This window comes from Chaetura pelagica, unplaced genomic scaffold (genome assembly GCF_000747805.2).
Source record: "Chaetura pelagica isolate M959 unplaced genomic scaffold, ChaPel_1.0 scaffold360, whole genome shotgun sequence".
NCBI classification, from domain to species: Eukaryota; Metazoa; Chordata; class Aves; order Apodiformes; family Apodidae; genus Chaetura; species Chaetura pelagica.
Genome location: NW_009951950.1, coordinates 3,221,049 through 3,235,607, shown reverse-complemented (window position 1 = coordinate 3,235,607; position 14,559 = coordinate 3,221,049). Strand labels below are relative to the sequence as shown.

Here is a 14,559-nt window from a genome sequence, read left to right as displayed (position 1 = left end):
AGTTAAAAGCAAAGCTGTTTTCTTTCTTCATTATCAAAAGAAACCAAAAGGAAACTCTGAGGTTGCTAAGCCGTGTGGTCTGGAAACGTTTTCACCCAGCTGGCCGCAGCTGCCCGTTCATTCATCTGTTGCACAGGGCATTACGGCAGCAGCCTGTGTAATTCAACCTGGTGAGGGGTATCGGATAGCCCCGGATGGTATGGCTATGGAAAGGGGAAGATAAAAATTCAGCACGCTTTTTTAATTAGCCTAAGAGCATCAGGTAATATTTTAGTATTTGCAAGCCTCTCTGTAACCCCTCAGCAAAGGAGCAGCACACACTGCACGGTCTTGCGCTTGCTCGTCTTTTATCGCAAGTCGTGCAGCTGAGAAGTCTGCTGAGAGCTGTGGGTGGCAGAAGCCCCAGATGCTTTGTCTTTTCTGTACACCAGGCCCATAAGGTCACCTTACTCTTCTTTCTCTTCGTTTAGCCTTTGCTATGTGCTTGCAGCAAAGAGCACACTTAAAGAGTGTTTTTTTGAAAGACACCCATGCTTTAGTTATGGATAACATCTGTAATTAAATATTGCACAATATTATGCAAGTAGTTTGCAAGAAGTATCTCACCCATGAGATACTTGAAAATGAGTGAATGTCACTCATTTGGACTCTGGGATTTAGAAAAATAAAATGTAAGCTCAGCTTCATCAAATGTTTAAGAAACATAATTATTTGGCTTGTTTTGTTGTGAGTTTTTTTTACTAAGAAGAGAGATTGATGACAGGAGAGATGAAGCAAAAAGGCCACAGCAGTGTAAGTGAAACAAGGAACCTGAGAGGCCAAGAAATTAATTTTTTTCCATTATAAAGCCCATGTCCCTGGAACATGGTTGCAATGAGGGAAGCTGTTCAGACCTTTTGCTGTGCACAATGGAGACTGAAAATTCCAAAGGAGAGGATGACACATCACAATCCTTTTAACTGTTTACATCTTCTAAGCCATGACATCAAGACTTCTGCCACATTTTCAGCAGCCTTCCCTGGAAATGGGAAACACAGGGGGACATAAGCAGAAAAAAAACCACAAACAAAAACAAAAAACAACAGACAAAGATGTTTAAATAAAGCTACACTTCTTGAGTTCCTCATGGTGCTCTGATGCTCTCTCCACTGCCCCTCAGAGACAAACAGTTGGAGAAGCAGCCCAAACTGGCCAGGTGTCCCAGGGAAGCTCAACAGAAAGTGAGGGCTCATTTCATGAGACCAGCAGCTCTGATGGCCCTTTTGATCCATGGGATGACATGTCCTGTCCTGCCCCGGGAGTTGTGGTGCCTTCAGTGAGGACAATCCAGGCCAGAGAAAATTGTCTCCAACCATTTCTCCTACTCTGGCTGTGCTGGAAACCCTGTGGACAAGCCAGCGTAGCTCTGCAAAGGCTCCCATGGTGGGATTGGAACCACCAGGATGGACAGGCTTCTCCCTGCTGCCTTCCAAAGCTGCTCCAAGCCCAGACTCAGGGCATGATGGCTAGAAGGGACATTGGTTTTGACCCTGCACACGTTGGCCAGCTCATCTTCTTTGACTGAGAAGCCCAAAGCATGAACCATGTAAGATAGGGATGGGAGGACATGAAAATCAGGCCCAAAAGGAAAGAATCTGTCCTATAGACTAACTTCTTACATGCTCAGGACATCCCCAGTTGCCTCCCCCACACTGCAGTAGCAGCTCAGGTGAATTTCTAGGCATTCAGAAGACATTTTAAAATGATAGGCTAAAGGATCTCATCTCAAATCCTACAGCAAGTCCACCCTGATTGTGGTGCTTACCTTTGGACTACTAGTCTTGTTCGGCTGGGCCAGATGGGAAAAGTCTGCAGATAGATTTTGCTTTTTTAGCCAACCTAAACCAGAGATTCAGAGGTGCCGATACTACAAAAACAGGATGTCAGCTTTTGTCAGAAAAGATCACAAGAGGTTTGAGGGTTTGCTTTTCTTATATATTTTAGCTGTCTCTTTCTCTTTCTCTCTCATTTTCTTCCTCCCTGCCTCCCCCCCTCGCACTCTCCTCCCACCTCCTAGTTTCTGTCAGCCTCAGCACACGGCCGGGGGAAGAGTGGAGGAGATGGCAGTGGCTGAGACACAGCTGTACGCCAAGGTGGCCAACAAGCACAGGAGCAAAAGCCCATCTGTACTCCTCGAGTCCCTCCTCAACAAAGGATTCTCAGCTCATATCGCGTGAGTAATGTGTTCATCTGCCTATGCACAGTAAGAGGTGTTTAAGATACAAGGGGAATTTCTCGTGAGATCCTGACTTCAGGCTGCTTGCTTTATTCATCAAGAGAACATGTTGCTTCCCAGATGTCCCTATGCAGGGATCAGACCCATCTTGCTGTGAATTTCTTGTAAAGCAGAGTGTACTGCCCATATTGCAAAAGCAACCTGCTCTGTATCTGTTTTTTAAAAATCCTGTGTATTCCTGAAGACACATGCACTTCCAAGTCTTCAGTTTGAGATGCCTCACAATAAGAAGCTGATGTCCATACTTTGTTCTTGGGATATATCCTCTTTAATTTTTTCTGTTTATCACCATTATAAAGGAGTTGGGTGTGGATGTAACTTCTATCCAAAGGCCTGGCAAAGATCTCTTGCTGGATTTTGTTACTGAAAATAGTTTTGAAAGAGTAAGCTTTCCTTAACAAGATGCCACGTAAGTCTGTTAATTTTTATACCTGTCTTCAACTGGGATCTTGCTCCAAAAGCATTTTCTACCTGGAAAATATGATAGTAAAAGATGAGAAACTGTTCTTGGCAAGCCCAATGGATGAGAGATTAACTCAACAGAAAATAACTGTGGTGGTCACTTCTCTCCCAAATATTCCTCTGGTTGGACAAGGAAGTTTTGGGGAGGATTTTTCAGCTTCTGAAGGGCAAGTATGGACACTTCAGTTAAAAATGTTCAAAAAATAAATCTTTTCATTTGAATGTCAAAGAACCCCTCATAAAAATATTTTAGAAAGGAGAGGAATATCTCCTTCCTTTAACTGAAAATTAAGCAAGTTGAATGGGCACCATTCGTAAGTGCTGTGCTGCTTTTTTGGGAGCAGCAGTGTTTAGCAGATTGACTTTAGACATGATAGGCACAGCTAACAAAGAAATTCTGGGTCTCTTGTTCCCAGTTATACCTAGTTTTAACTGTTCAGCTGTAAACCTAGTTCATTGTTTCTCTAAGAATACTACAAGCCAGGTCATCTCAAAGTAATGGCTGTGTTTTGAAGTTTTTGTATAAGTGAGTCCCAAGGAGAGCCATGAAGATGACCACAGGGCAAGAGCAGATCTCCCATGAAGACAGGCTGAGAGAGCTATGGTTGTTCAACCTGGAGAAGAGCAGGCTCTGAGGGAACCTTAGAGTGGCCTTCCAGTACTTGAAGGAGGTCTACAAGAAAGGAGGGGAGGAACTTGTTACAAGGGTATGTTGTGACAGAACAAGAGTTAATGGCTTTTAACTGGAAGAGGATATATTTAGGCTAGACATTAGAAAGAAATTATTTACTGTGAAGGTGGTGAGAAACGGGAACTTGGTGATGTTTAGGTTCCCTTCCAACACACGCCATATGATTCTATGATTCTTCACATCCCCTTCAAAACACTTTCTGCTGTTACTGAGATGGCTTTGTGCTTCCCAGGTCAAAATCAAGAAGCAGTGGCAGAAGTACTATGTAAATTGACTTAAAATTACAAAATGCCCAGAAACACTTTTTTAAAAAAAAAAATTATTTTATTTTATTGACTTCAAGGCCTTCAAAATTTTGGTTGCATTTTTAGAAAACCTTTTAGATGTCTCTGTAGTTCCTGGATTGAACCGTAAATGAAAGTACTGAAAAGTTGTTTTCTTCGAGTTGTTATGGCCTGAGAAAAAAGAGGCTGGTGGAAATATTTCAAAATCTTTCATAACAGAGAACCAGCATCTCACAGCAACATTTCCCCAGAGCAAAAAACAAATATGTGGGGATCAGGATGAGAATCGGAACAACAAAATGGGCCTCCCTTGGTGCTTACACAGAACAGAACTGTGTCAGCAGTTTCTGCTTTAGAGAAGAGCCAGTTTATTCTCACTGTCAAGACACTATTTTTAATACAAATTTTCAATGGTTTATTCCTACTCTGTATATGAGAAAAACTAGTATATACAGAATTTATTCTACACATTTTCCTTCAATCGTTGCTGCTTTTGTTGGAAGAAAAGAATGTGTAGTCACAGCCTAATGCTCTCCTGGTGCTAAGAGCACCACAAAGCCTCTTGGGAAGCATCCTGCAGCCAACATATATGATGTTGGTGGAAAGGTGGAAACAGGCACAGAGAGAAGCACAAGGGAGCAAGAACATAATACTGAGTCAAATGATAGTCCATGGCTTCAGGTCTTGCTTGACTTACTACGTTCATGATTTTGCTGGCCCTATGGTAAAGACAAGCTTAGGGCAAGCTCAATTTGGCTTCAGGGCTGTTTGCACAGAGCTTTTCTCTAAGTGAGAGGAACAGCTTGGCATGAAGCAGTAAAATGCCCATTTTGAGGTGTTACAAGTGGTTGACAATGTCTGCATCATTGGCTGAGCAGTGACAGGCACAGACATTTCACCAGGATACAGCAGGAAGGGCTGCATGGGGAGAATGACAAAAACACTGGTTGTTTGTGTTTGACATGATGGAGAAGGGGGACCTAGCAGAGGTGTGGAAGGAAAATGTGCAGTATTTAGTCACAGAGGACACAGGCTAGTTTTAGACAATCTGGCTCATGGCTTTGCATTGGTTTAGCCATGGTAGTTGATTTACTTTACGGAGAAGAAAAGAAAGGTAGAAAGCAAAGCTTGAGTGCAAATGCTCATGTTAGCACTCATCCATGTTGAGTCCTCACTAAAAAGCCAGGCATGGTTGCTCATACACATAAGTAGCTTTAAATGTTTTTAACAAGCCAAAATATAGTTTTAGAACAAGAGAGAAGACATAAACCTAGGAGGAAGCAGCAAGGAGTAATCTGAGTCCTGCTGCTTCATGCAGTCATTGCACCGCTGGTGTGTGCTCAGGTGTCACAGGGAGGGATAGAGGATAAAAATGTGAGGAGACTAAATGAATCAATGCCCTCAGGATCCAGTGGCCAGAAAGGATGGCCTCAAAAAAAGAACAAAAAAGATGAGCAGATGACAAGTAATTTAGCAGGTTTTCCTCCATGACCATTATATCTACTTTCTCTTCATGTCTGTTCTGTGAAGTTTGTGGGTCGGTTACAGGGCTGGAAATAGGGTTAATGAGTGCAATTGCTACTTAAACACTGGGGAATCCTTCATCGCCTATTATTTAGTTATAAATACTTGCTAATGTGAAGCACATAATTGGAATTTTGAAAGCTGTGGTGAGAAAAGGAAATATGACTTAAATCTGATTGCAGAGAGTAAAAGTTGCATTAACAGAGAGAAATGTGAAATAGTCTCCTTCATCTTTGACTGAACTGGTGGTTCACATGTGTCTCTCTGCTGACCTATGGAAGATCCTCAATCCAGATTTTCATGCCCCAATATAATTAAGTTCTGCTTCATTTGTATGCATAGACTTAGGTCTGGCATCTTGAATCAGAACATTATTCTATGAACAAAACAAAACCTGCTCTTACAATGCTTGGACAGGTGGTTTACCCAATCCTAAGAAAATCCATATAGTCACTAGAGCTGATAGGGTAACACCTCCAGAACACAAAAGAGGACATCTTTTGGGGAGGACAGGTTACTAATCTTCAAAGAATTAAAAAATTGCAGTGGAAAAAACTATCTGGAGAGCTTCAAGAATGTCAATATTTGCCAGGAATAACCTAATTGTTAACAGTCCTACCTGTGTTGGAAAATAGACTTGGTGACCACAGCGTGTCTATTCTGTATTTCTAGCAGTTTTCTTTTTGGTATTTTGATGAATCCATTTTGGCTTTTTTTCTAGGCAAAAAGCCTTGGCTGCTACTGGACAAAAGACAATAGAAGATGCTGCAAAATGGTAAGTACCTATACTTTCTAAGGAGTGCTTTCACATTAAACCTGGCTAAAAATCCTCGTTCATGTGCCGATCCTGTCACTGCAGTTGAAGTTAGCTTAGGTAAATGTTAAAAAAAAAAATAAATCCGTCCCAAAAGAAAGGAGAAAACAAACAAGGAAAATGTGTGTACCCATGGCTGCAGTTCTAAACGCCTGCAGTAACAATGTGAGATTCCATGGCAATGCCTGAAGGAAAATAGTCTGTCTTCTTCCCTTGAGAAGGGCTCATCACAAAATAAGCTGAAAGGCTGATGCTCAGAGGGAGGCAACACTGGAGACAAAATCACTTGTTATTCTTGATCCCTACAAAATTTTTTCCTCTGTACCAGGACTCTCACAGAGTATTCATATGTAATTCATATGCTGACAATCGACTTTTTTTGCTTTAATCCACCTTCAAATGAATACTTTAATCTGGATTTTGTTGTGGAGTTTTTTGTCATTTTTTAGGGTTTTTTTGGTTGGTTGGTTGGTTTTTTTTGGGGGGGGTGTTGGTGAAAAGCCGGAGGATACATTTGAGAATGGTGTATTCTTCCCAAACATTTTTTTGTCAGGGATGTTACCATACTTTCTATCAGTCACTCCCAATCTGACAGCTGTGAAACCAAACAGCATGTGAAAAATAAGGCGAAGGATATCATCACTTGGACTACAAGTTTCTCATCTTTCCTTGTGCATTTTCTGATTTGTCTTGTTTGCTTTTATTAGGGCTGAATAGAAAGGCTAGCTATTTTTGAGTGGTTTTTTTTAAATCTTCAGTTAGTTTTCATTTTGTCATTCTTCAGAATTTTCTACCCACTGCTTCTTTTCCTTTGCCAGTCCTCTATTTCCAGTCCTGAGAAACATGGGAAAATAACTCAAAAAACTCTTAAAAATTCTTTTTCTCATCTTTGTTTTTCAAGCATTGAAAGAAGTGAAGGCACACAGTAAACACATACAAAAAGCAAGAATATAACCCCACCATTCTCTGTTAATACTTTCAGGATAAAATTTGTAAAGAGCTTTTATCTTAGGTTTTCATTTGTAAGAGCATAACAACCTTCTATTTCCTCCACGATACGCTCTTGACTCCAGGTTGCACTCCCACTGCAATGATCCCTCTTTGGATGACCCCATCCCTCAGGAATATGCACTTTACTTGTGTCCCACCGGCCACTTGTATAACCACCTGCAAGAGTTTTGGAAGGAGAGCAAGCGCCAGTGTGGGAAAAACAGAGCCCATGAGATTTTTCCTCACATCACTCTCTGTGACTTCTTCACGGTAAGGCACAAAAGATGTGCAAGGGTCAAATATCAGCTACTGGTAAAATTGGGCCACTTGCCATTGTTTTACACCAGAAGTTCTCCTTGGCAATCAAACTGACATGAATCAGGTCCAGACATGCTAGTTTCATATCTGAGTGCTCGACACCTGCGTAGGCATTGTGGATTTTCTTCCCACCACCTGCTTTAGGTACCCACCTCAGGCCTCAGCATACCTAAAAATTGGATGCTGGGGCCAGTGGGATGGTTTGGTGTAGCTGAGTGACACTTGCCCAGTATCCAGCTAGGGCAACTGTACACAGTCCAGGCTACACATGGATCTGCCAGCAGGAAGCACTGCTCCCCACACACAGCTATCAGCAGGCTTCAGAGACCAAGCCCATGGCTGCATCCATATAAGGTGTTAAACCTTCCTGGCCAGGGCAGCAGCAGCTGCCTTTAGCCAGATGTGCAGTGGTGATAGAGTTATCATAGGATGCAGAAAACTTTGGTATTATACCTATGGGAATCTCAGGGAAACCCCCTGCCTTCCCCAGAGAGCCTCAACCAGAAGGTCATTGCTAAGGTGGTGTGGCCCAGTTTTTACCTTTTCTGTTGAAGCTTGGAAGTTTTGAAAAGACAGAAGCAGAACACACACGGATGGAAGGAGCAAGGGGAGACAGACTGGAGTCTGACAGTGCAACTGAGTCACTTTGTCAATAATTTCACATGGAAGATGGATTCTTGAGCTGGACTCCTGGTGGGCTGTTTTCTGGCCCTACAGATGCTACTCTCCCCCTAGGCAGCCTTCTGAATGCTCAGTAACCCTCTAATGAACTTCCTAGGAGAGCTGCTTCTCCTGCATAGGTGAATGTGCCAGCATCAGCAAAGGCCAGAAAAGAGTCACTAGTCTGGAAAAACTCTGTAGCCACCTGGAATTTCATTTTCGCATGTTGATGGCACAGCACATGAACATCAGCTGCAGCTGAAGTGCACTGAAACATTCTGTTAATCATACTTTTACACTAAAGCATGCCTACGTATAGACAGTGAGAATAGAAGTGGTTTTTTGCAAAATATTGAATGGTACCTGTGGTCATTAATCTCAATTACAAAGAACAAAAATCATTAATTAATAATGAATACTGCGCTTTTGAAAGGCAGAAGAGATAGCTGAATTGCAACCCTCGCCTTGCACATCTCAGCCCTGTTTCAGGTAGCATATTTCTAGGGACAAATGCAACAGCCAGTGTTGCTCTCTGCTCCTTGGCTGTCAGCATGAACTGACCTGGGCACCTCATGGGCAGAAAGGGAGACTCACCGACCTGCTTTCCTCCTCCTTCTCCCAACCCAGCTCTCCCCCATTTTCTGACTCCCCAACATCTTTTGCAGCTCCCAGACTTGTTGACCACAGAGGAGCCTGCTGCATGGCACATACCCTGGTGCGGGGCCTCCATCTCTCCCTGTGCCCCCACAGCCCAGTCTTCCCAGTGCCCCCTTGGTGCAACTCTCCTCCCTGTGGCCTGAGAAATGCTCAAAGCTGAAAGATGGTGTTAACAGGAGGAGCTCTTTTCTTCTCTTCTGCTTTTCCCTTCTCTTCTGGTCTTCCCTTTCAATAGCTTCACCCAGAGTGAAGGCTAAATGGAGCAAATAGCTCTGCAGAGGAGAGCAAAGAAGCACAGAAATGGAGCATCATTGATGTACCTGTCTTTGGCTGGACAGCATAAATTCCAACTTTGTCTCTTCTCTTCTTAAGTTGCTTGTCCCTTTTTTTGTGGCACTACAGCTCTGTACAGTCTTTTAATTTGCTGTGATTAGAGCATGAAGGATAATAATGATGGAGGTGCCTTATGAACTTCGCTAGGTATGTTGGTCAGTATCTGATATTTGGAAGTTTTAGCAGGAGCGATTTCAGCAGAAGACTGTAGGATAACAATAACACAAATTCTTACTTAGAATTAAAATGGGAAATAATGATCCATGCCTCATTTCAGACAGGTTATGGCACATCTGTCAGATGGTACAGTCTTTTGCCTCTTTCCTACCCAGGCTAGATACACCTCCTGATAACAGGCTTCATCTGTGCTAAACAAACTGCCCAATATTACTGATTTTAATACCAGGAATTTCAGGCAAGTTTCTAATTATGTTGTCTTTCTCCACATTGTTTTCTGGTGCTGCTGTATAACACAGGCTGTGATAGTGGCTGTTGAGCTGGTGGGTAAAGCCTGTTCCTCCTCTGTTTTCTTTCAGTGTGAAGACCAGAAAGTGGAATTATTGTACGACGCCTTAAAGCGAGTCGGTGACAGCTTTTCACCGTGCTTTCCATCATCCATTTCCCTATCACTACATGCATCCACCAGCTACCTTGGCTTCTTCATTGCTGACAGCCATGCAAATATCCTCAAAGAGTTTGCTGTGGCATTCTCATCAGAGGCTTCGGCCCTGGCAGGTAAGACTAACGTCGGAGGGAAAATGGGTGGGTTGTAGCACAAATGCTTGGGCATGGTACTGAAAACATCTCTGGGGGAGTTTAGCTGATGTTTTACTGCCAGCACGCACCCTTTCTCTCTACAGATTTAAAACAATGTGTCTAGGGGACCACGTTTTAGATTTTGCAGGCACAGTGCTTTTGTCTAGAAGCTGAAATGGTTGCCTGTATGACTTGATAGGCCATTGATCAGGATAGCTGAGATGTGGAGGGTTATACTTCCTATTCCCAGACCTCCATTCCCAGGGTGCTATGGCCCATCCTGGTGGCCTGACTGCATCTCTGAGAAATAGGTCCCAATCCCTTCTCCAGTGACACACGAGTTAAACAGGGACACAGCCCCAGCACAGCCATGTCTTGGAGAAACGAGTTAATACATCTCAGACTGGGAGAGGAATTCAAGTCCTCTTAGTTTCTTTCCCCCAACTGAAGCCAGGAAGCAAATCCAGTCCAGATTTGTGAATTATTTTGGCATGATTAAACCCATTATGTTCTCCAAAACCATTATTCAGCAAAACTATGATCTACTCTACTAATAATTACTATGGTATTTCCTGCATCAGGCAAAGCATATAGGATAAACCAAGAAGAGCTTTGAAAGACCTTCACTTTTCTGTTGTGACATGACTGTTTTATTCCTAGATTGCCATGTGAAGCCTTGCCTAAAGCAGTTCCACCTTACCTTGGCTCACAAGTTTTATCCTCACCATCAGAAGACTTTGGAACAATTGGCCAAATGCATTAACCCAGGGGAGACCTGCCAGTGGGTTGCTGCTCTCTACTCACGGGACATGCGTTTTGTGCATTACCAGGTATTGTCATCAGATTTAATTTCCTGAGCCTATGATCAGACTTTTTGCTACAATCATCTCGGGTTTGTTTTTTTTCTTGAAGAAAATCTGTGCATGCACAGGACAGTGTTTCAAAAAAAGGATGGTAGTTTCAAGCACCTCTTCAGGTTAAATAACTGTACTCATGAATCAGTAGAATACATCTTCAGCAGGAAAAACCCTAATCTTACCATGATATAAATTAAAGAGACAGGAAATTATGATCTTTGAATATTTTCTAACATTCGTCAGATCAGCAGTAAAATTCAATTTGGCAAAATTAATTTTCTTGATTGTTCTAGCTATGATGAAAACTGCACAGCTTAAGTACCAGTGAGCAGGACACAGTTCTCACTGATGATTCTCACTGACTCTTTAGTTAAAACCAGAAAACATTTTCCCAGTTCTCATTTCCAAATTTAAATTATGGAATGATTAAATTTAAAATATGGAATGATTTTTTTATTCAGATCAGTACTTCACTTTGTCACAAGTCTCATTTTGGTCACACTCAGGAGAGCTGTGGGTAATCACAAAAAATAGCTGGTAATGCTTTTGCTATGTTTGCTTGTAAATGAGTCTGTACTAGTTATAGGGAGAAAAAGAGTATTTTTATTAAAAGCAGGTGCCTGTATTTACACAAATTGCAAATGCAGTAGCATCTTCCCTTTTCTCTGCTGAGGTGCCATGAAAAGGCATGATGTAGAGTGGTAAACAGTACTGATCGCTGCGTGTGGTGGAATCAAAGAAGTATTCCCTGAGCTGCTGCGGGATGTGCAGCAGTGGGGTCTGGTCAGCAGCCTGACCCTGCTGTGTGCTCCCCCCAGACCCTGCGGGCCCTCTTCCAGTACAAGCCCCAGAACATCGATGAACTCATGATCAACGCCGGGGACCTCATCTACGTTGACCCAACGCAGCAGTCTGACGTGAGCGAAGGGTGGGTGATTGGGACCTCGCATCGGACCGGCTGCAGGGGTTTTCTTCCTGAAAACTACACTGAGAGGGCCAACGAGTCAGACACGTGGGTTAAGCACAGGTACGTCGGGCTTTCGTGTCACGGGTGTTGCTTTATGTCAGCCACTTTCCCTGCTGGGGAGCAGTGGAGGCAGGAGGTGGAGACAGCATTTGTGGAGGAGAGAGGGGTGCTGGGGGTCTGGGTGGGATGCTGAGACTTCTGGGAGAAAAGACAGGATACACACCCACAGACACCCAGAGTTCATTAGTTCAGCTGCTCAAGGGATGACCTCTGTTTGCTCCTGAACAACCCGAACATCCTAATTAATTTTAAAAGACCATGTTCTGCCTGGTAGATGAACCTTCAGCCTGGATCGTTTGCTTCTTTTTTCTCATTTCAAGACCTTGCAAAGTTCGCTTGAAATCAAACCATGCAAAGGTTAGTCCACCACCTTGAGCCTGCCACCCTCATCTTGTTGATTTACCCTGTATCAGTGGGCATCTGTCTGGCTTCCTGCACTTTGCTCTGCAGCTGACAGTGTGGTTGATGCTACTTACAGATTAGAGCTGATTTTTCTAAGCAGGGAGGGATAAGTGCACTTCTTACTGAGTCCTCAGAGACAAAGAGCAGGCAACCAGGTTGTATATCCTGTTTGAAGATCACACTTCAGCAGGGTTACACCCAATATATGCCATCAGTTCATATTATTTTAGCTTCATTTTTCCTGGGCAGATGCTAAATCAATAATAAAGTGATGAATTGGATTGCATGAGGGTGCAAAAAAATACTGAATGGAATATAAATCCTTACATGTCTCCGTAGACAAAATAATGACTTAGAAAGCCCCTCTATTTGTGTGCACTCATAGGTTTGTGTGTATGTGTGCTACTTCTTTTTTTTTTTTTCTACAGGGAATATGTTTTTGCAACAGCTTCAAGATTCTTCACCCAAACTGAAAATGAACCTAATGTAAAGCTGCACAGAGAAATCCATAATCCTAGTATGTCCAGGAGTGTAACTAAAGTATTTTCTCTTCAGGTAATAATTTTTTTTACTTTTCTTATCTTTACCATGTGCTTGTGAGATATAGTATTAATTAAATGCATTCAGTAAATTTACTAGCATGTTCCTTTTTCTCCCTCACATTTTGACGTTATGTTGTAATGCACATATATACACACACACACACACACATATACACATGCTCATGTGCTTATACTGTATGGTATAGTATCTCATGATATTTTGTAACATACATGATGTATATATTACTCTTACTTTCTTTCATGAAATTCTTTTCATTCCTGTCATAATAGCACAACATATGAGCTCCCTGTCGAGGTTTCTCTGTGCACAGCCTTACTAGGCAAGCTGTGCAAAAGTACAGCAGCAAGTCTGACAAGTGAGACACAGGCACAACTTCCCCTGACTTTCATATGGGTTCATAGCAGAGAAACTAGAGTAGAATTAGGCTGATTTTTCGTTGTCACTTTTATGTGCAGATTCTGTAGATGTTGCCTTGGTGGTTTACGTGGTCCCGGATCTTAGCACATTGAAATGTTTCATCTTCTTTTATATTTTTAGGTAAATAATTAATGCAAATAATTGCATAGAACTGCAGCAAGAGAACAGCTACCTGAAAAGTTTAGCAGCACTGATGTGATTATATTTTTGTCCCAGTTTCAAAATCAACGTATTTTTTTCCCAGATTTTCTTCTGGTCTTCTGGTATGAAGAGCAAAAGAAAAAAGGACTCTCCATTTATATCTACAGCATAGTTTCACCTCTGCTGCCTTATAGGCTCTGCCTATCAGGGATGCCAAGATGGTCCTTTCAATCACTGATATGCTGCAGAAACCCCTTTGGACTTGCCAGCCCCGTGGCCTCTCTTCTCACCATGCTGGGTGATAACCCCAGGTTCATTGTGTTAACATCAGAGCAACCTGAGGGTACTTTGAGGGAACTTCCATCCTGGGGCCTCTCAGGACCCTGTCTGCATGACTGTAAGACAGAAACTTCTGCAGTAGTCACATACCCTTCCACCAGCTCTTGACTGCACTTAGCGTCTCTTATCTAGCTCAGATCTGCAGCAGAGCCACCACATGGCCTGAAAAACGTTTTACAAATGTGCAGATCTCCAGACTAGGAGTTTCCCAGGCCTTTGGTTTCCTCTGAAGCTGAAGAGCAAGATCACAAAATGCCAGTTTCAAACTCTGATCTTGTGGTGATTGATTCGTGTTTCATGGCAGAAATGCAATAGTGTTTAGATGAATACAGGAATATAAATTTCATAGCTCTTCTTAAGAACTCCCCTCTCTGCTGCTGAAGGTACACATCACTAACCACAGTGCTGCAGCAGTAACACTGTGATGGGTTACTGCTGAAAAAGTTTAAAAGCCTTTGACTGGTTCCACCTTATCTTTTCTTCTGTATTTTATGCTAACCCAAACTACTGTAATTTCACGCCTTCTGAGCACAAAAAGTGGCCTCAGAGGAGATCTGGGTTCACTGCTGATTTGGCCGCACAGTTATGAAAAATGTAAAAGCAGTGTTTTCATTAAGAAAAGAAGGATGAGCTTGATGTTAGTTCTGGTGTAGAAAAGGCATTATGACTTAAATCTTAACAAGTTTGCCTCTTCTGTTTCTACTGGCCTATAATATATATATCAAAATGATAATTCCTTCCCACACTCGAATCAAACGTTCTGTGATCAGCACTACCTTTCACTAGTCCAATCACAGAGTTAAAACCTAATCTGTAGCACATAAAGGTCAATGATCTCTTTCATTTGCCTTCAGTGGAGAGCCAGTCCATCTTACTGTTGTCCTAAAGATAGGCATCTTCTACCCTTCTGTTCTTGTTATAAACCTTCCAGGACTGGTCCTCTGTTCCTTCCTCCATCAGGCAGCATCCAGGAATCCAGATTTTTCATTCAAGTTTATATCATATGGTAATGAAAGCCTCTTTTTACTCAGCTGTCTCCGAGTGCCAC

At 42.4% G+C, this 14,559-nt stretch overlaps 1 protein-coding gene across 1 annotated transcript in view; it reads left to right on the top strand.

Moving 5' to 3' along the window:
* Positions 1–2,099: 2,099 nt before the first annotated feature.
* Positions 2,100–14,559, top strand: part of UBASH3A (ubiquitin associated and SH3 domain containing A) — a 19,584-nt gene continuing 7,124 nt past the window's right edge. The window contains exons 1-7 of the mRNA XM_009998241.1: positions 2,100–2,212; positions 5,958–6,011; positions 7,124–7,310; positions 9,545–9,743; positions 10,425–10,594; positions 11,440–11,648; positions 12,479–12,605. Coding sequence (XP_009996543.1) covers positions 2,100–2,212; positions 5,958–6,011; positions 7,124–7,310; positions 9,545–9,743; positions 10,425–10,594; positions 11,440–11,648; positions 12,479–12,605 — 1,059 coding nt within the window. The remainder of the gene's footprint in view (positions 2,213–5,957; positions 6,012–7,123; positions 7,311–9,544; positions 9,744–10,424; positions 10,595–11,439; positions 11,649–12,478; positions 12,606–14,559) is intronic.